Genomic DNA, 20,186 nt, shown 5'->3' with positions numbered 1-20,186 from the left:
TCATTTGAGACATCTTTAGTGGAATTATTTAGCATAGTGTTTGACACATAGATGCTTAATAAAGAAAGGAATTTGTTAAGATTGATCAAGAATGGACAGTGAAATAAAGACTTTAGAATTCGATTGGCCTCTTGTAGTGTTTAGTATTTCTGTAGAGTCCTTCTTCCTTGATTGCTCTAGGAAATATTTTCCTACATTATCCCTCTGGCTTTTTTCTGGCTTCAGAGTTGGGGTTGGGAGGTGGAGGGTGTAGAGACTCAGGAGCTGGGAGACCCAGGACACAAGCCTTAGGAATCCTGGATTCCTGAACCGAGACACCCCGGGCACTGTAATAGAGCTTCATTTAGGGCTGATTTTTCCTTCCATTTATACTCATAGTTGTCTGTGCCCTTACAGGGCCGCAGCTGAAGTTGCTGCTGGATTGGAAATAAACAGGCCAATTGAATTTACCACCATATTATTCTTCTGTTTTAATTTAGAAATCTTGAAGTCTTTCACAACTTGGAGGGTTACATTTCTGGCTCTTTAAGTCCTACTTGAAGGAAAAGGAACTATAGTTACTTTCATAATGTGGTTAAGTTTATCTATTTATCAATATATTCGAAGTGTTTGCCACAATAATAATAGTTACTGTTTTAACCATAATGTGCTAGGCCTTGTGCTAGGCTTTCTACGTAGCTGATCTGTAATTGTCATAACCACCCCAAGTGGTAATTTACTGGGTAGTTCAATTTTGCAGGGAAGGTAGGGTCTCAGAGAGATCTGTATTTGTTTTGTTGTAGTTCTTCTCAAAAAATAGTCTGTAATTCATTTTTTAAAACTTGTTTTTAAAGCCTCTAGTTAGGATTCAGTGTGTTAGAGAGTAACAGTAGGGTAAAAACCCACTTATTTCTCTTTGAAAACTCACCCTTAATTTTACTCATATACATATTTTCATTTTTTACTCACCCATTGGATTAATCATTTTTTTGGCTTCCTCTTTTGTATCTTGCTTAGAAATAACCCAGTGGAACAGAAAGATGCTTGCTGAGACCAAGGAATTAATCTGCTTCCTTCATTTCCACTTTTCCCCCACTGCTTTTCATTGCCGTGAGTTAGGCATAGACAGGGCTGTGGCACTTGTTACAGAGATCAGGATTTTTGAGGGAGTGTAAAGGCTGTGATGGTAGGATAATTATTTTAACTCCCTGTTTTGCTGCCATCTTGGGCAAAACTAGTGGCACCAGAGAGATGCCTGGAAGTTCTTAATGAATTTTTCAATGGATTTTTTTCATGATGTGGGAATTGAAGAATGGCTATCCAGAGTAGATGCATTGAGTATTCAGTAACCACGACCAACACTCCGCCTTACATTACACTTAGCAATTATTTATTTAGACTGTTGCAGTATTTTTCCTGTTTTGATCTTGAATCTTTCTCAGTCTCAGATTAACACTTTACAGTGTGTGATGAATAAGGACTTTGAAACTAACAACATGTTATATTGGTTTAGTTAGTTGAACTAATGGAAGCCAATGTCAAAGTACATGTTAAATCAGAATTCTTTTGCCAGATCCTAGAAGCTTAAATTATGTGCCAGTGCTTTTGCTTTATTATTCCTTAAACTTATTCCTGGCAGACTAAAATTGTAAAGGTTTGTTGGACTCTACTCTCAACCACTGGCTATTTCATTTTTTTTTTTACAAGTTGCTCTATAGAGTTTGGTGTTTATTATTTTATCAGAAATTGGCAAAAGCATGCACAGTTTAAATAAATGCCTTTTCTCTTTCTACTCCTCTTGTTATCCATCAACCCTTCCTTATTGCTGAAAATGAGTTATTTGTTCAAAATAGGATAACTTTTGGTGTTCACTGTCTTAACCTTTTTATTTTGAGCTAATGTGTGCCCTTAAAAAAAAAAAACTAGCATAAATTAAGAAATGTGGAAATAGGTGGAACATCCAGACAAAAAGTACTTATTAAATACCTGTAGTGTAGATAGCATTACATAGCACATTAGGCCACCCATTTTACTGTTTACATATAAAGTGGAATAATTAAGCTTAACATCCTAAAAACTCTTAAATTAATTTTGACTATAATCTTATTTTTATGGTTGGTATTTTATATTTAAAATCTTTCACTTTCTGTATATTTTCTTTGTAGTTCATTCATATTCTATGTTAGTCATAGTCTGAGTATTTTAAGTAGTCACATAAATTTCTCAATATCATTTTTAACCTTTGAGGATTTACAGTGTCTTGAGAAAGAAATTTACTATAAAAATTAATTAGGATATAAAACACTGTGTAAAGAACTTATTTTTCAAAAGGATATATAGATGATATTTTTGATAAATAATTTTACTTGAGGGGCAAATAATTATGGTTATATTTTTATAATGTCAATATTTGTTCATCGGATACATTTAATCATCTTAATGTATCATTTGGGTATATGAGTAATTATTATTGGATTTAAGGGATTTATACTTACAACAATGTAATATTATAATTCAGGGTTTTACCTAGCCTATTTTGAGAACTTTATTTCTTTTTTAAGGAATTTTAGTGGTCTCCAGAACAGACAGCAGAAATGGAACCTCAGATCCTGCTTCACTTTATTCTTCAAAATCTTCTACTAAGTAGTTCAACAAACAATAAGATTAAAAATATGAAAGCTAGTAATCATAGTTGTTAACTATCATATTTCCCTTTTTGTGCTTTATTTCCTGAAACAATTGTTTTGTTTCAAATTATGTAAATCTAATTAAAATAGAAGATCAGGCAAGTGATATTAATGAAGCATTCTATGTAAATAAACACCAGGTTGTAAATTCCAGCAGAAGCGGTCATCGACTGTTGTAATAAAAACATACCTAAGAGTATAACTATTTTAGTGAATGAAAGAAGTCGAAGCAAAACCAACCAGTCTGGATAATTCGGTCTGAAAGAGTTTTCTACTGTAGATAGTCTTCTTTCCCCTGCTTCTCAGCTTTATACAGAAAAATGTTCTCAGTTCTCCATTTAATTTTTCGGGCTGGTTAAAATGGAAAGCATTTATAATGTTATCTTGCAGTGTTACCAGTGAAAGATGACTTAACATCTCATCTTTCAGCTGGACAGACCTAATTTTTGACAGCCTGTCCTGGATAGGTAAGATTTTGGCCATGAATAAGTTAAGATTATTTAAAAAGGAATCACCACTTAGTCTCAGGTAACCTGAAGGATGAAGAAAACTCCTTTCTTCTCGATCTCTGAAATGCCCTGTACTCTGCCTTAACTAATCATGGACACAAGTTCATCATGGAAGAGGACTCTTGGGGATGTTGGTCTTCTCCCTGTCCCCATCGTCCACCCACCTTCTTTTTCCAGATACTTGTTGAGTGATTAAAGTGTGTCAAATGCTGGGTACAGGATAAAATGCTGAACAGGACATTCAAGGCTCCTGCTCTTCAGCAGCTTACAGTTTTATCTCCCCATACTTTTTATTTCTTAGTATGGGAAAACATGAAAGAATAACTCTACATGCTGTCCCTAGTGTTTAGGTAGGTTGTCTTTCAAAAGGTGGTTTATAAATTGGCTTGTTTGATACAGGGAACATATCACCAAAGAAAATATTATAAATTGTAATTATGTTCCCAAATGGTACCCATAATATAGCTGAATTCCAGAACTAATGATATTATGGTTTCCCATTGTCTTTGGGGATATGAATTTCAACTGTAAATTTAAAATTTAGAGACTCTATTTCGCTTTACAACAATTTCAATAACTGAAGAATGTTCCTTCCCCCGCCCCCCACTACCCCAGTTTCCATACGCCTTAAACAACAGGGAGTATTTCCATTTTTTTCCCCACCCATTGGCAGTGAGAGATTTCTTCACCAACTGTGGTAGTGATGGTGGCAAGAGGAGAATGAGTGTCCTTGCAGCTGTGACAGGAAGGAGATACGGGCTTTGGGCACTTAGGGGGATGGGTGAAGTAGTCATACAGGGAGACTGATCTATGAAAGATCATTCAGGAGGTGGAGAACCTTTTGCACCTAGAAAAGGAAGAACGGGAGTTGAGGGTAGATGGAGTAGTATTGGGATGGGGTCAAGATGGCATTAAAGGAGTGGGGTAGCATAAGTTGGATGTGGTAGAACAGGAAACTGGAGAGGAATGTTTAACAGTAGCTGCACAAAAGGGAACCGTATCTTGGCAGTCAGCCTGCCCAGGGGTTTGAATTTCTCAGATGCGGCAAATTTACGGGATTGACATTTGCGAGTCAGGTTCTGCCTGTACACTGTTTCTTTTTATTGATGCTTCCTTTTTATCTATAATATCATTAGGAAATATTTAAATGTCCACATATCACATGGATTAAAAATGTTACTTTTATGCATTTGAAAGTCTTTGTTGAAATTTCCTTTAAGTTACATAATCTTTGTGATGTTTTCAAAGATAAATGTTAATATCATTTAGTATAAACTAAAAACAGTGTAAAATAAAATCCGTTAAAAGGAGAAAGCACTATTAAAATAAGTCAGACCTCATTTAGTCAAAGTAAAGGGAGAAGTTTCTAGCAATAATAATCTGGTTAGCTTACATTAACCATCTGTTTTTGCATGTTGCCTACTTTTTACATTAAAGCTGTCAGCATATTAATCATAGTTTTAAAAATTCTTGGTCTGATAATTCCAGCATTCTTGCCATATCAGACTCTGTTTTCGATGCTTGTTCAGTCTCTTCAAACTGTGTTTTTGTACTTTTGTATGCCTTGTAACTTTTTGTTGAAAGGTGGACATGATGTGCTGGGTAAAAGGAACTGCAGTAAGGAGGCCTTTAGTAATACAGTGGAAAGATGGGGCCATATATTCCATAGTCCTAGGATTAGGTCTCTGTCTTTTGGTGAGCTTGTGTTTCTGGACTGTGAACTTTGCCAGTGCTTCTCAGTTTTTGTGTTTTTTTCTCTTTTTTTAAACTTTCTAGGGGGGAGAGGATGCCTAGAGGAGGCTGGAGTTGTGTATGTCACTTACTCCAAGTCGGTTAGGCTCTGATGAAACCCCAGCAGTTTAGGCTGTAAACTGGTTTCTCCCGAGGGCAGACCTTTTTAAGAATAGAATGCTCTAGCATATTTCAGAATGGTTGCTTCCCCCCACCCCCTGCTAGAAGCATGAGGGGATTTTTCTCTGAATTTCACTGTAAGAACCAGGTTAGGCTCCTGGAGATAAAACTCACGATGACATGGAGGCCCTCCATGACTGGTTGGCCATTTTTTTTTTTTTTTAATCTCTCAGACTTGTACATACTGAGTCTCTACCACTTTGTCAATTACAGCACAGGTTTTCCTACCCAGGCACTGGTTTCTGGATAGGTTCCTTTTGAGGGGTTTCCATTCTGTTTGGTTATATTTCTCTATATCTGCCTGTGTGTCTCTCCAGTTTTGGGGGCAGTAGTTTGCTCTGTGACCTCACCTCTCTTACAGATCTAAGGTTTGTTGATTTTTCAGTTTGTTCGGATTTTTACTGTAGAAAGAAGCCATAGCTAAATCTGGGCAGGCTGCATTTGCCATGTTTAGGTATCCGGCCTTTATCGTATAGGTATGCGGGTATGCTGATGACCAAGGAAGCAACTTTAAGAGATTGATGCTTTGTAATGATCTTTCGACCTCACAGTGGAGAGGAGTGAGGATAGGAGAAAGGAAGACCAGTTCAAACCCTATTACAGTAATCTGCGAAAGTGACAGTGAGGACATTGCCAGAGAAGATAGATATGAGCCATAGACTATAAGCTCTAGAATACTTAGTGACCGAGTGCATATCAGGCAAGAGTAAGGAATTGAGGATTACTCCCAGGTTTTTGGTTTGGACAGCTAAATGAATACATATCATTAACTAAGAGGTAGAACAGAGAGCAATGTGGCATATAAGTTGCCCAGGGGATATTCAGATGGATGTGCTCAGAAAACATTTTAATAAATTGACCTGGAGCTTTTAGCAAATTCTGAGTTGGAGACAGAGGTTTGGTAGTATCAACATTGACTGTTTTCTATTGACTGGCGTAGTAGGTCTGAGGAAAACGTGTAGAATTGAGAAGAGGACCATGAAGTAATCTTAGGGAATGCCAACATTTTAGGGGTAGGTGGACTAAGAAAAGCTTGTAGAAAAAAAAAAGCAGAGGTCCTGAACCAAGATGGTGGAGTAGAAGGAAGTGCTTTCACTCCCTCTTGTGAGAACACCACAATCACAACTAGCTGCTGGACAGTCATCGACAGGAAGACACTGGAACTCACCAAAGAAGATACCCCATATCCAAAGACAAAGGAGAAGCCACAGTGAGATGGTAGGAGAGGCGCAATCACAGTAAAATCAACTCCCATAACTGCTGGGTGGGTGACTCACAGACTGGAGAACACTTATACCACAGAAGTCCACCCACTGGAGTGAAGGTTCTGAGCCCCACGTCAGGCTTCCTAACCTGGGAGTTCAGCAACGGGAGGAGGAATTCCTAGAGAATCAGACTTTGAAGTCTAGTGGGGTTTGATTGCAGGACTTCGACAGGACTGGGGGAAACAGAGACTCCACTCTTGGAGGACACACACAAAGTAGTGTGCGCATCGGGACCCAGGGGAAGGAGCAGTGACCCCATAGGAGACTGAACCAGACCTACCTGCTAGTGTTGGAGGGTCACCTACAGAGGCGGGGGGTGGCTGTGGCTCACCGTGGGGACAAGGACACTGGCAGCAGAAGTTCTGGGAAGTACTGCTTGGTGTGAGCCCTCCCAGAGTCTGCCATTAGCCCCACCAATAAGCCCAGGTAGGCTCCAGCGTTGGGTTGCCTCAGGCCAAACAACCAACAGGGAGGGAACCCAGCCCCACCCATCAGCAGTCAAGCAGATTAAAGTTTTACTGAGCTCTGCCCACCAGAGAAACAGTCAGCTCTACCCACCACCAGTCCCTCCCATCAGGAAACTTGCAAAAGCCTCTTAGAGAGCCTCATCCACCAGAGGGCAGAAAGCAGAAGCAAGAAGAACTACAATCCTGCAGCCTGTGGAACAAAAACCACATTCACAGAAAGATAGACAAGATGAAAAGGCAGAGGGCTATGTACCAGATGAAGGAACAAGATAAAACCCCAGAAAAACAACTAAAGTGGAGATAGGCAAACTTCCAGAAAAAGAATTCAGAATAATGATAGTAGAGATGATTCAGGACCTCGGAAAAAGAATGGAAGCAAAGATTGAGAAGACTGCAAGAAATGTTTAACAAAGACCTAGAAGAATTAAAGAACACACAAACAGAGATGAACAATACAATAACGGAAATGAAAACTACACTAGAAGGAATCAATACCAGAATAACTGAGGCAGAAGAACAGATAAGTGACCTGGAAGACAGAATGGTGGAATTCACTGCTGCAGAACAGAAGAAAGAAAAAAGAATGAAAAGAAATGAAGACAGCCTAACAGACCTCTGGGGCAACATTAAATGCAACAACATTCGCATTATAGGGCTCCCAGAAGGAGAAAAGAGAGAGAAAGGACCCAAGAAAATATTTGAAGAGGTTATAGTCGAAAACATCCCTAACATGGGAAAGGAAATAGCTACCCAAGTCCAGAAAGTGCAGGGAGTCCCATACAGGATAAACCCAAGGAAAAACACGCTGAGACACATAGTAATCAAATTGGCAAAAATTAAAGACAAAGAAAAATTATTGGAAGCAGCAAGGGAAAAACGACAAATAACATACAAGGGAACTCCCATCAGGTTAACAGATGATTTCTCAGCAGAAACTCTACAAGCCAGAAGGGAGTGGCATGATATACTTAAAGTGATGAAAGGTAAGAACGTACAACCAAGATTACTCTACCCAGCAAGGACCTCATTCAGATTCGATGGAGAAATTAAAAGCTTTACAGACAAGCAAAAGCTAAGAGAATTCAGCACCACCAAACCAGCTCTACAACAAATGCTAAAGGAACTTCTCTAAGTGGGAAACAGAAGAGAAGAAAAGGACCTACAAAGACAAACCCAAAACAATTAAGAAAATGGTCATAGGAACATACATATCGATAATTACTGTAAATGTGAATGGATTAAATGCTCCAACCAAAAGACACAGGCTTCCTGAATGGTTACAAAAACAAGACCCATATATATGCTGTCAACAAGAGACCCACTTCAGACCTAGGGACACATACAGACTGAAAGTGAGGGGGTGGAAAAAGATATTCCATGCAAATGGAAATCAGAATAAAGCTGCAGAAGCAATACTCATATCAGATAAAATAGACTTTAAAATAATGTTACAAGAGACAAGGAAGGACACTACATAGTGATCAAGGGATCAATCCAAGAAGAAGATATAACAATTATAAATATATATGCACCCAACATAGGAGCACCTCAATACATAAGGCAACTGTTAACAGCTATAAAAGAGGAAATCAACAGTAACACAGTAATAGTGGGGGACTTTAATACCTCACTTAAACCAATGGACAGATAATCCAAAATGAAAATAAGGAAACGCAAGGTTTAAATGACACAATAGACCAGGTAGACTTAATTGATATTTATAGAACATTCCATCCAAAAACAGCAGTTTACACTATCTTCTCAAGTGCACACGGAACATTCTCCAGGATAGATCACATCTTGGGTCACAAATCAGGCCTCAGTAAATTTAAGAAAATTGAAATCATATCAAGCATCTTTTCTGACCACCATGCTATGAGATTAGAAATCAATTACAGGGAAAAAAACCTAAAAAACACAAACACATGAAGGCTAAATACGTTACTAAGTAACCAAGAGATCACTGAAGAAATCAAAGAGGAAATCACAAAATACCTAGCGACAAGTGACAATGAAAACATGATGATCCAAAGCCTATGGGATGCAGCAAAAGCAGTTTTAAGAGGGAAGTTTATAGCTATACAAGCCTACCTCAAGAAACAGGAAAAATCTCAAATAAACAATCTAACATTACACCTAAAGGAACTAGAGAAAGAAGAACAAACAAAACCCAAAGTTAGCAGAAGGAAAGAAATCATAAAGATCAGAGCAGAAATAAATGAAATAGAAACAAAGAAAACAATAGCAAAGATCAATAAAACTAAAAGCTTTTTCTTTGAGAAGATAAACAAAATTGATAAACCATTAGCCAGACTCATCAAGAAAAAGAGGGAGAGGACTCAAATCAATAAAATTAGAAACGCAAAAGGAGAGGTTACAACAGACACCACAGAAATACAAAGCATCCTAAGAGGCTACTACAAGCAACTCTATGCCAGTAAAATGGACAACCTGTAAGAAATGGACAAATACTTAGAAAGGTATAACCTTCCAAGACTGAACCAGGAAGAAATAGAAAATATGAACAGACCAAGCATAAGCAATGAGATTGAAACTGTGATTAAAAATCTTCCAACAAACGAGTGCAGGACCAGATGGCTTCACAGGTGAATTCTATCAAACATTTAGAGAAGAGCAAACACCCATCCTTCTCAAACTCTTGCAAAAATTTGCAGACGAAGAACACTCCTGAACTCATTCTATGAGGCCACCATCACCCTGATACCAAAACAAGACAAAGATACTACAAAAAAAGAAAATTACAGACCAATATTACTGATGGATATAGATGCAAAAATCCCCAACAAAATCCTAGCAAACAGAATCCAACAACACATTAAAAGGTCATACACCATGGGCAAGTGGGATTTATCCCAGGGATGCAAGGATTCTTCAATATATGCAAATGAATCAATGTGATACACCATATTAACAAATTGAAGAATAACAACCATATGATCATCTCAATAGATGCAGCAAAAGCTTTTGACAAAATTCACCACCCATTTATGATAAAAGCTCTCCAGAAAGTGGGCGTAGAGGGAACCTACCTCAACATAATAAAGGCCATATATGACAAACCCACAGCAAACATCATTCTCAATGGAGAAAAACTGAAAGCATTTCCTCTAAGATCAGGAACGAGACAAGGATGTTCACTCTCACCACTATTATTCAACATAGTTTTGGAAGTCCTAGCTATGGCAGTCAGAGAAGAAAAAGAAATAAAAGGAATACAAATTGGAAAAGAAGAAGTAAAGCTGTCACTGTTTGCAGATGACATGATACTATACATAGAGAATCCTAAGGATGCCACCAGAAAACTACTAGAGCTAATCAGTGAATTTGGTAAAGTTGCAGGATACAAAATTAAAGCACAGAAATCTCTTGCATTCCTATACACTAATGGTGCAAAATCTGAAAGAGAAATTAAGGAAACACTCCCATTTACCATTGCAACAAAAAGAATAAAATACCTAGGAATAAACCTACCTAGGGAGACAAAAGACCTATATGCAGAAAACTATAAGACAATCTACAGATTCAATGCAATCCCTATCAAATTACCAAAGGCATTTTTTACAGAACTAGAACAAAAAAATCTTAAAATTTGTATGGAGACACAAAAGACTTCAAATAGCCAAAGCAGTCTTGAGGGAAAAAAACGGAGCTGGAGGAATCAGACTCCCTGACTTCAGACTGTACTACAAAGCTACAGTAATCAAGACAGTATGGTACTGGCACAAAAACAGAAACATAGATCAATGGAACAAGATAGAAAGCCCAGAGCTAAACTCACGCACCTATGGTCAACTAATCTATGACAAAGGAGGCAAGGATATACAATGGAGAAAAGACCGTCTCTTCAATAAGTGGTGCTGGGAAAACTGGACAGCTATATGTAAAAGAATGAAATTGGAACAATTCCTAACACCATACACAAAAATAAACTCAAAATGGATTAGAGACCTAAATGTAAGACTGGACACTATAAAACTCTCAGAGGAAGACATAGGAAGAAGACTCTTTGACATAAATCACAGCAAGATCTTTTTTGATCCACCTCCTAGAGTAATGGAAATAAAAACAAAAAGAAACAAATGGGACCTAATGAAACTTCAAAGCTTTTGCACAGCAAAGGAAACCATAAACAAGACAAAAAGACCACCCTCAGAATGGGAGAAAATATTTGAAACGAATCAACGGACAAAGGATTAATCTCCAAAATATATAAATAGCTCATGCAGTTCAATATTAAAAAAACAAACAACCCAATCCAAAAATGGGCAGAAGACCTAAATAAACATTTCTCCAAAGAAGGCATACAGATGGCCAAGAAGCACATGAAAAGCTGCTCAACATCAATTATTAGAGAAATGCAAATCAGAACTACAATGAGGTATCACGTCACACCAGTCAGAATGGGCATCATCAGAAAATGTACAAACAACAAATGCTGGAGGGGGTGTGGAGAAAAGGGAACCCTCTTGCACTGTTGGTGGGAATGTAAATTGATACAACCACTGTGGAGAGCAGTATGGAGGTTCCTTAAATCCCACTACTGGGCATATACCCAGAGAAAACCATAATTCAAAAGGACACATGCACCCCAATGTTCATTGCAGCATTATTTACAATAGCCAGGTCATGGAAGCAACCTAAATGCCCATCGACAGATGAATGGATGAAGAAGATGAGGTACATATATACAATGGAATATCACTCAGCTATAAAAAGGAATGAAATTGGGTCATTTGTTGAGACGTGGATGGATCTAGAGACTGTCATACAGAGTGAAGTAAGTCAGAAAGAGTAAAACAAATATTGTATATTAACGCATATATGTGGAACCTAGAAAATTTGTACCGATGAACCGATTTGCAGGACAAATATTGAGACAGATTTAGAGAACAAACGGATGGACACCAAGGGGGGAAAGCCACGGAGGGGGTGGGGGTGGAGGTGTGATGAATTGGACGATTGGGATTGACATGTATACACTGATGTGTATAAATTGATGACTAATAAGAACCTGCTGTATATATAAAAAAAGAACCAAAACAGCCAAGACAGTTTTGAAGAGGAAGAAGATGTGGTAGTGGTAAGGTGTGGAGACTTATTTATGCAATAACAAGATTTTAAAAGTAAAACTAGTGTAATATTGGTATGGGAGTGGGCAAGTACTGTATGTCAATGTAACAGAGTGCTCAAGAAATGACCCACATATAATGAGAACTTGGCGTTATTATAAATTGGCATTATATTGATTAATCAATATTTTGTGCTAGATAATTTTGTATGAAAAAAATCAACTTAATTCTATATCTAGGACTCTTCTTGGAGTTTCAGACTCATACTCAAACAATGTATCCCGAACTGAACTGATTGTAACTTGTCAAACTCTTCCTTTTGTATTCTGTGTATCACTAGCAAAGAAATTTGAGAGCCAGTATTTATTCTTCTGCCTCCTAAATTTATTTCGCACATCCAAGCAATAAAATATTTTGTAGAGTTTAAAAAAAAAAAAGAAGAAAAAACAAAGCAATGTTTTAAGATATGGAGGAGAATGAGTAAAGAGTGATTTGAGGTCTTAAGTCTGAGGGAGTTATCACCAGAGTCAACTACACTAAAGGAGCAAACTAAGGATTGCATGGTGACCACTTTTTTTTTTTTTTTTTTTGCGGTACGCGGGCCTCTCACTGTTGTGGCCTCTCCCGTTGTGGAGCAACAGGCTCCGGACGCGCAGGCTCAGCGGCCATGGCCCACGGGCGCAGCCGCTCAGCGGCATGTGGGATCTTGCCGGACTGGGGCACGAACCCGTGTCGCCTGCATCGGGAGGCGGACTCTCAACCACTGCGCCACCACGGAAGCCCCATGGTGACCACTTTTGACAATGCAGCAAGAGTGGTTCAGGTAGAGTTGTGTGGAAGTCATATTATGGGAAGACTGGAGAGTAAGCCTGACTTCGCAGCACATGTACTAGTTAGGAGTTGATTAGGTTGAACATAATTGGAAACCCTAAATAAGATTAAAAGTTATTTCCTCTTAAATAAAATAAATCTGAAGATTGAGAATCCAGGGCTGAAATGGCAGTTCCATGAAGTTGTCAGGAACCTATACCCCTTCTACCTTTTTATTCTAGTGTATTAGTCAGCTTGGGCTGCTATAATAAAGTACCACATTCAGAGTGGCTTATGAAGAACAGAAATTTATTTTTCACAGTTCTGGAGGATGGAAGTCCAAGATCAGAGTGCCAGCACGGTGTGTTTCTAGGGAGGATGCTCTTCCAGGTTGTAGACTGCTGACTTCTTGTTGTGTCCTTACATGGTGGAAAGAAAGCTAGCTAGCTCTCTGGTCTCTTCCTGTCAGGGCACTAATACCATTATGAAGACTCTACCCTCATGACCTAATTACCTCCCAAAGGCCCCGCCTCTAAATACCATCACATTGGGATTAGGGTTTTAACAAATCAATTTTGGGGGGACGCAAACATTCAGTTCATTGCATCTGGCATTCCAGAGTGGTCTCATTCTCATGGTCCAAGATGGAGGCTGAAGTATCACACCAACCTTATAGGCTGAATGCGGGATAAGGGAATGTGGAACAATACCCCTTAGTGTAAGTCTTCCAACTTAAATCTCTATCTCCTTGGCCAAACTTCAGGCAAGTGAACACACCCAGCTTCAAGGGAAATAGGGGAACATTATCTTTTAGCTGAGGAGGAATATGTCCAGCTAATAATTTTGTTTCTCACTACTCAGAGGAAAGACCTTCCAGGCAACTAAGAGTCTCTACTGTAGAAGAGATTAAAATTGTGTGTGTGTGTGTGTGTGTGTGTGTGTGTGTGTGTGTGTAATTGAGGGGGGAGAATAGGAGCTTATTAAAGCTCTGTAAATTCAGTTAATCTGCTGTTTTGGAGCTTCCATGGTATTTCTCCTGGCCATTACTGTGGTTCATCATAAGGAAACTGTTAAAAATAGAGGAATAGATTGTGCACCTGACAGTGCTGATCTGCAAACTATTCTGCCTTTAAACACATTTAATTTTGCAGATGTTTAGGGAAGTCAATTAAGGAAGGTAGACCTTTGCTATAATATTTTACTTACGTTCTATAAATTATATTTTGGCATGCCAAGGAAACACTGAAATGGCATAGTAATCTGATTTAGTACCATGAACCTATTATAACACATTTTCTTTTTAACTGGCTTTGTAATTGTCAATATTAGTGTAATTTATCCCCCTCAACTGTTTTGGAATAAAAAATATGGTTTCTAATTATAGGGTAGATTAGGTTAAAAAGCTTAAACTAATATAGGATGTAGCAATTCTCTGCTAACATCAGGGAGAATGTGGAAAGAGTAAATGTGTTTAGAAATTGCTTATTCTTTTAGATAGAGTTTTATTGTGATATGCCTCTTTCCATTTACTGATTGGAACTCTGCTTTTTACCCATCAAACCACCTTGTATGGAGTCAGTTGACTAATCTTTCACTGGTATGGTCAGGTTTTTCCCATAGGTATAGATAGCATGCTTTTATCTTCCATTTTTGGTTTGGAAACCTTGGAACCTTGGTCCACGTGATCTATAGGAACCACACAGACTTATATCATGGAGAAACAGTTTATCTTCTTAATGTTTGAGTTGAGGAGCAGGGTGGTGGGAGTTGTGGTTGTACTAACAGTTGCCTTATGTTGACTTTGACAGGTAAGCTTGCCACTTCTCCATCTTTCACTTGGTCACAGAGTGATATTTCCTGGGAATATAATTTCTTCATGGAAGATACTGAATCATGTTGTTTTGCAGTATTTTTCGAGATACAGCAGACTAAGCTTTGAGTCATATATCCTAATCTCAACTCTTTTACCAAATAGTTCTGTTGATCTGGAAGTCACTCAGTTGCTCTGGGCCATATTTTAGTAATAATAGGATTATGTAATCTTGTATCTGAGAGGTATTTTAAAGTTCATCTGATCCAAACTTCTGTTCAATGAATAAAGCCCCTGCCGTATCCCCAGTTTCAACCTGTACTGTTCCTTTACTCTTTCAGAGATTGGACACTCACATTTCCCAACCCCAAAATGGTTCTTTTCTCAGCCTATACGATTTTTGGATAGTTCTAATGGTTACAAAAAGGGTCTTTGAGGTGTTGAGTTACAATTTGCCTTCTTAGCACTTTAACCCATTGGTTTTAGTTCCACCCTCTTTAGCCATGTAAAATAAGACCAATCCCTGTAATAGCTGACAACCTATTAAGTGTTTGAGCCTTTACTTTCTGCAGGTTATGCATCACTGATACTTCCAACCATTGCTCACAACTTGTCTTTTTTTTCCCCCCTCATCTTTATAGGACTTATTATCTCTCCTTTTTTAGTTCTATGTTAATGCATTTAAGGTAAAATTAGCTCTTGGCAGGGTGGTCTAATATACTATTAATTCATATTAAACTTGCAGTCAGCTAAAACCTGTCTTTTTATATGGGCTATTGTTATATTTGTCTATCCTATACAAGATTTTTGATTCAAGCACAGTACATTTATTTTTGTCAAGTTAATCTTATTAGATTTAGTGCAGTGTTTCAGAGTGCCTGTTCTTTTGGGATACTGATTCAGGAATCTAAATATATTAGTTATCTCCTTACTTTTATGTTCAAATTTGATAATTATGCTGTGATGGTTTGTCTAAAATCAAGGAGTTTGATTATTTGTATCGGGGCTTAGGGAAGTCAAGATCTCTTAGGTCACTCTTCATTGATTTAGGTACGCATAGATGCCAAATGCTTCTGAGTGCAATTGACTGGAAATTGAGTATCTGGAGATTAATTTAGTAGAGGTTCATGTTGTATTTAATCCTGTTTTCTTGCCTTGTCTGTTTTTCTCTTTTATCTATTGATTATTTTAGCTTCTTATCTAGAGATACACTTTAAACATTTATTTTTATATACAAATATAACTGAAGAATCAGAATAACTTTATCTAAATTTATAGATATATAGATCCCACTTTCTGATATTAAAAAAATGTGGGTTTTTACTTATGTTTTGGGGTACAAAATAAATTTCTGTATTCTAAAGCTTTACATGGTAACCTAAATTTTAATTAGGAAATGCCATAAGGAATGCCTTCTAGATGAACATTTTTCTCAATTACAAATGTACAGAAACAGGCTTATTTTTTAAAAATCTGAAAAAATTAAAGAGAACTATATGGAGAAATTCTTAATAAAATAACATTGCTATAAACTGCTACTAAATAATTAAATGTTTCCTTTCATATGTAAATGCACTTTATAAGCTATAAAACAGTATAAATATAAGTTCCTATTATTACTCTGTCATGTTCTGTATAATAGAGTAAAATCTTTCTATTGCATAGTGATACTAGAAGTCTGTCTCAATAATGGAATATTTTGTGAAACATTTTATTACTTTCAGGTACATAGAGAATTTTATTTTGGCCACAGTGTTGTATATAATTTAGATAATTATTTCATGCTATTATCCTTTCCTTAAATGTCCTCTTTTCTTCCTGCTTATCCCATTTCCCTTAATACCTAGCTTAAGTACAATTTCCTTTGTCAGTTAAAGCCCTTTTGTCAAGATCTCTTACAGTGGTCTTTTCCTGTTCTGAATTCTTGATATTTTGTTGCCTGTACACCAATCATATGCCACTTTGTGTTACTGATCTTATTTTTAATTACATTTTTCTTCCGATTAACAAGTCTGAAAATTACTTGAGGGCAAAATTTGTGTCTTCTTTTTTTTTTTTTTGGTCTAAGACCTAGAACAATGGTAGGAGCTTACTAACTGTTGATGTTGATGAGCATTAAGTGTTTCTTTGTAAAGTTTCTCAGGATGTTTGAAAGTAGTTTTTCTTTCTAACATTAGATATTTAGAATTATCTTTATGCTGCTAATTTGTTAAACTCTTTGTTAGTGTAAAGATGTATTCTTTGACCATATTGCCACAAATTCTGTCTTAGTGGGTCCTAAATTAATGATGTTTCATTGGTTCTCAATACTTTACACAAACTAGATGCTTAAGAGTTGTCTAATAAAGAGATAAATAAATGGCCTAAAAGAGCAAATGCTGTAAATATCTAAATATTTCGAACTAATGCTAGGAAATGGATTAAGCCCTAGACAAAATCCCTGTGGTTCTGATTATTTTATATGGAGCTTTTAAAAAATAGCTTCAAATAGGGATTAAAAATATACATTTATACCCTCTGAAAATCAGAGAGAATTATCCTGTGTCTTTCCTGAGTTGGGTTTTTCCTTCAAACACCTGCCCATTTCATTCTGTGATATTAAGAGTTCCGGGACCTGTGTCTATGGGTGTATTCTTCTGAAGCATTTCTTCCCTGTTCCTTATGTGCCCTAAGGAGTACAGATCAGAGACATTGCTGCAATTTGTTTTGAGAAAAACTCTCCCAGAATTCCTCTAGGGAAAGTGGAAAATGAATTACAAGCACTAGCCTCAATGAATGGTGCATATTAATGTGGATACTTTAAACACGGCAGTAATGAAGTAGGTCCAACTAAAGACATCACCAAATATGTTATAGGTAGATGATCATACAGATTTGGCTGGGGTTAAGGAAGTTAGAACAAGGTGAAACATTTAAAAAGAAGGTGCAAGAAGTAGTAGGGAATGTAAAGTGAGTGCTAAAGGAAAGCAGATATAAAGCAGAATAGATCTAAATGTCAAAATAGCATGTGCAAAGATTAGAAAAGAGAATTAACAGGAAGAATTAAGAAAAATAAGAATGTCAGATCGAGTTCTTCTCATTTCTGTTCATGGACTCCTTAGAAGTCCCCATCACATGGAAACCTGAGGGTGGAGAAGTAAGCTATAGTGACTTCAGTCCACATCAGGGAGCCTCAGACTTTTAGTGAGGAGACTATTAATATTCATGAAGCAGGGAATAGAAGGATATTGGAGGATTTACAGTTCCCTAAACTTGTGGGGGATACAGGTTACTAAAACCCAGTCAGAATGAAGTGTTCACGTCTGTGATCCCAAGTTTGAAGAGCCTCAGAAAGGAAGGTAGATCCTGAACTGCTGATCTTAGACTTGGCTCTGTGGCGTGGGTTGCAGCCACCTGTCATGTGACCTGCTGGGCAGAGAAATGATGATTTATGATGAGGAGGTGCTGCCTATACATATAGCTTCTGCTATGTGCACTCTAAAAGACAGAAATAAGGAGAGAGAGTTTTTTTTTAATTTATATTTTATTTTACATTGGAGTGTAGTTGATTTACAACGTTGTGTTAGTTTCAGGTATACAGCAAAGTGATTCAGTTAAACATATGAATATATCCATTCTTTTTCACATTCTTTTCCCATATAGGCTATTACAGAGTACTGAGCAGAGTTCCCTGTGCTATACAGTAGGTCCTTGCTGATTATCTATTTTGTATATAGTAGTGTGTATATGTTAATACCAAACTCCTAATTTATTCCTCCCCACCACGTTTCCCCTTTTGGTAACTATAAGTTTGCTTTCACAGTCTGTGAGTCTGTTTCTGTTTTGTAAATAAGTAGAAGAGAGAGATTTTAAATGATGCAATTTATTTTCAGTTCTACAATAAACTTCTGCATGAGGTGAAAAAAGAAAAAAAAATCGTAAAGCCTGGAAGAAATTCTGAGTAAGTTATTTTCAGTGCTTAGTAGCAAGAGGAAAAACATTAGACTGCTTTTAAATGTTTTCCACTCATCTTAATTTGTTGGGATATGTAATTTATATTATTTATAAAGAAGATATTTTCTTTGTTATTAACTTATTATTAGAGTAAACTGTTACTGTTCATTTGTACTTGAGGAAAATGTTACACATAGATAATAATTTAAAATTAGCTTGGGGAAGGAGATATGAACTGATGACTAAGTTTTAAAATAATTTTTTCTTGATTATTGGAATTTGCAAAACACAGAACAGTAGAGAGAGGGAAGTAAGAAGCCCCATTACCCATTGTAAATTCTTTGAAAAATACTTATTTTAAAAAGAGCAGTTTTAGGTTCATAGCAAAATTGAGCAGAAGGTACAGAGATTTCCCATATTCCCCTTGCCCCCAGTGGCCATGTCATTCACCAACCTGAAAGTTATTTTGGTATCTCTGACTTGATACTTGGTATCACTTTTTAAATAATAATATCTATCTTTACTTAAAGCTACTTTCTAGACAAATCTGGCTACACTGCATGTTGTTAAAAGCTTATTTGGGTTGTTAAAATTACACACTATGGTTAGGGTAAGTCTACTTTTACTTTAGGACTAGTTTAGTCCTACCTCCAAAGTGTGGCCCGTGGGTCTCTACCGAATGCTGTTGGTGTTCATTGTGAGTAGTGTTCTTGAAGTTTGTCCTGTGAGTAGTTAGTGGTTTCCCAGCCCTCTGTGAGCAACAGTTCTTTGCCTGGCTTGGTGGGGTTCCACCCTATACATGGGCAAAGGGATTCCTATGCAGATTGTTGGAGTTGTTTTGCTGTGTAGCCCCCTCCTGTCTGATACTCTGCCCACAAATTCCAGCTGCCTCAGTCCTCCCCAGTTTAATCCCTTGATCTCTTCAACTTGAGACCACTGTGCTGTATTTGGATTTGTTCCCTCCTTGTACTTTGTTCTGGAATGTGCCTTCAGGCAGAAAACTAGGGTTATGATAGGACTCAAATCTTGTATGTTCCTCTTTTCTCAAGTTTTACAGGCCTGCACTGCCTGTTGTCCAGTATCTAAAACCAGTTGTTTCATATATCCAGTTTTCTAGTTGTCTGCAGCAAGAGGGCAAGTTCAGTCCCACTTACTCCTCCATGGCATAAGTGGAAGTCTGGTGTCTGGTGTTAATTTTGATGTTAATACATTGAAATTGAGTATGAGGTGACTCCCAAGGTTAGTCAGCAAGTGTTAGGAAGCTACTAGTATTCTGGGTGGATATAAAAGAAAATCTACTCTCTATAAGGATGACACAAACAGAACTATGTATATCAGACAATATATATCAAGATTCCATGGGCAGGTGGGAGCGTGGCTATAATGTATAATCTTCAAGCTGAATTGAAATGGACTAAGTGCTATTATCAAGTATACCCAGTACTGTATTTCCAATGTATATAGCTTAGCTCTAAGAGTGGATGGAGTACTTCCCTGGTGGTGCAGTGGCTAAGAATACGCCTGCCAATGCAGGGGACACGGGTTCGACCCCTGGTCTGGGAAGATCCCACATGCCCTGGAGCAACTAAGTCTGTGCGCCACAACTACTAAGTCCGCGTGCCTAGAGCCCGTGCTCTGCAACAAGAGAAGCCACCGCAGTGAGAAGCCCGTGCACCACAACGAGGAGTAGCCCCCGCTCACCGCAACTAGAGAAAGCCCGCGTGC

At 37.6% G+C, this 20,186-nt stretch overlaps 1 protein-coding gene across 10 annotated transcripts in view; it reads left to right on the top strand.

The window, feature by feature from the left end:
- The window catches only part of SSBP2 (single stranded DNA binding protein 2), a 298,735-nt gene that overhangs the window by 46,215 nt on the left and 232,334 nt on the right, over positions 1–20,186 (top strand). For 4 of the 10 annotated variants that reach the window (XM_029215891.1, XM_029215885.1, XM_029215890.1 and 1 more), the window contains exon 2: positions 18,401–18,468. The exons of the other annotated variants lie outside the window; for them this stretch is intronic. In XM_029215891.1, coding sequence (XP_029071724.1) covers positions 18,401–18,468 — 68 coding nt within the window. The remainder of the gene's footprint in view (positions 1–18,400; positions 18,469–20,186) is intronic. 10 annotated transcript variants of the gene reach the window in all.

The sequence above is a fragment of the Monodon monoceros genome, unplaced genomic scaffold (assembly GCF_005190385.1).
Source record: "Monodon monoceros isolate NGI ecotype Baffin Bay Population unplaced genomic scaffold, NGI_Narwhal_1 Super_Scaffold_12, whole genome shotgun sequence".
In the NCBI taxonomy this organism is placed as follows: Eukaryota; Metazoa; Chordata; class Mammalia; order Artiodactyla; family Monodontidae; genus Monodon; species Monodon monoceros.
Note: the sequence above shows the minus strand (reverse complement) of the source record. Positions and strands in the feature narration are given on the sequence as shown.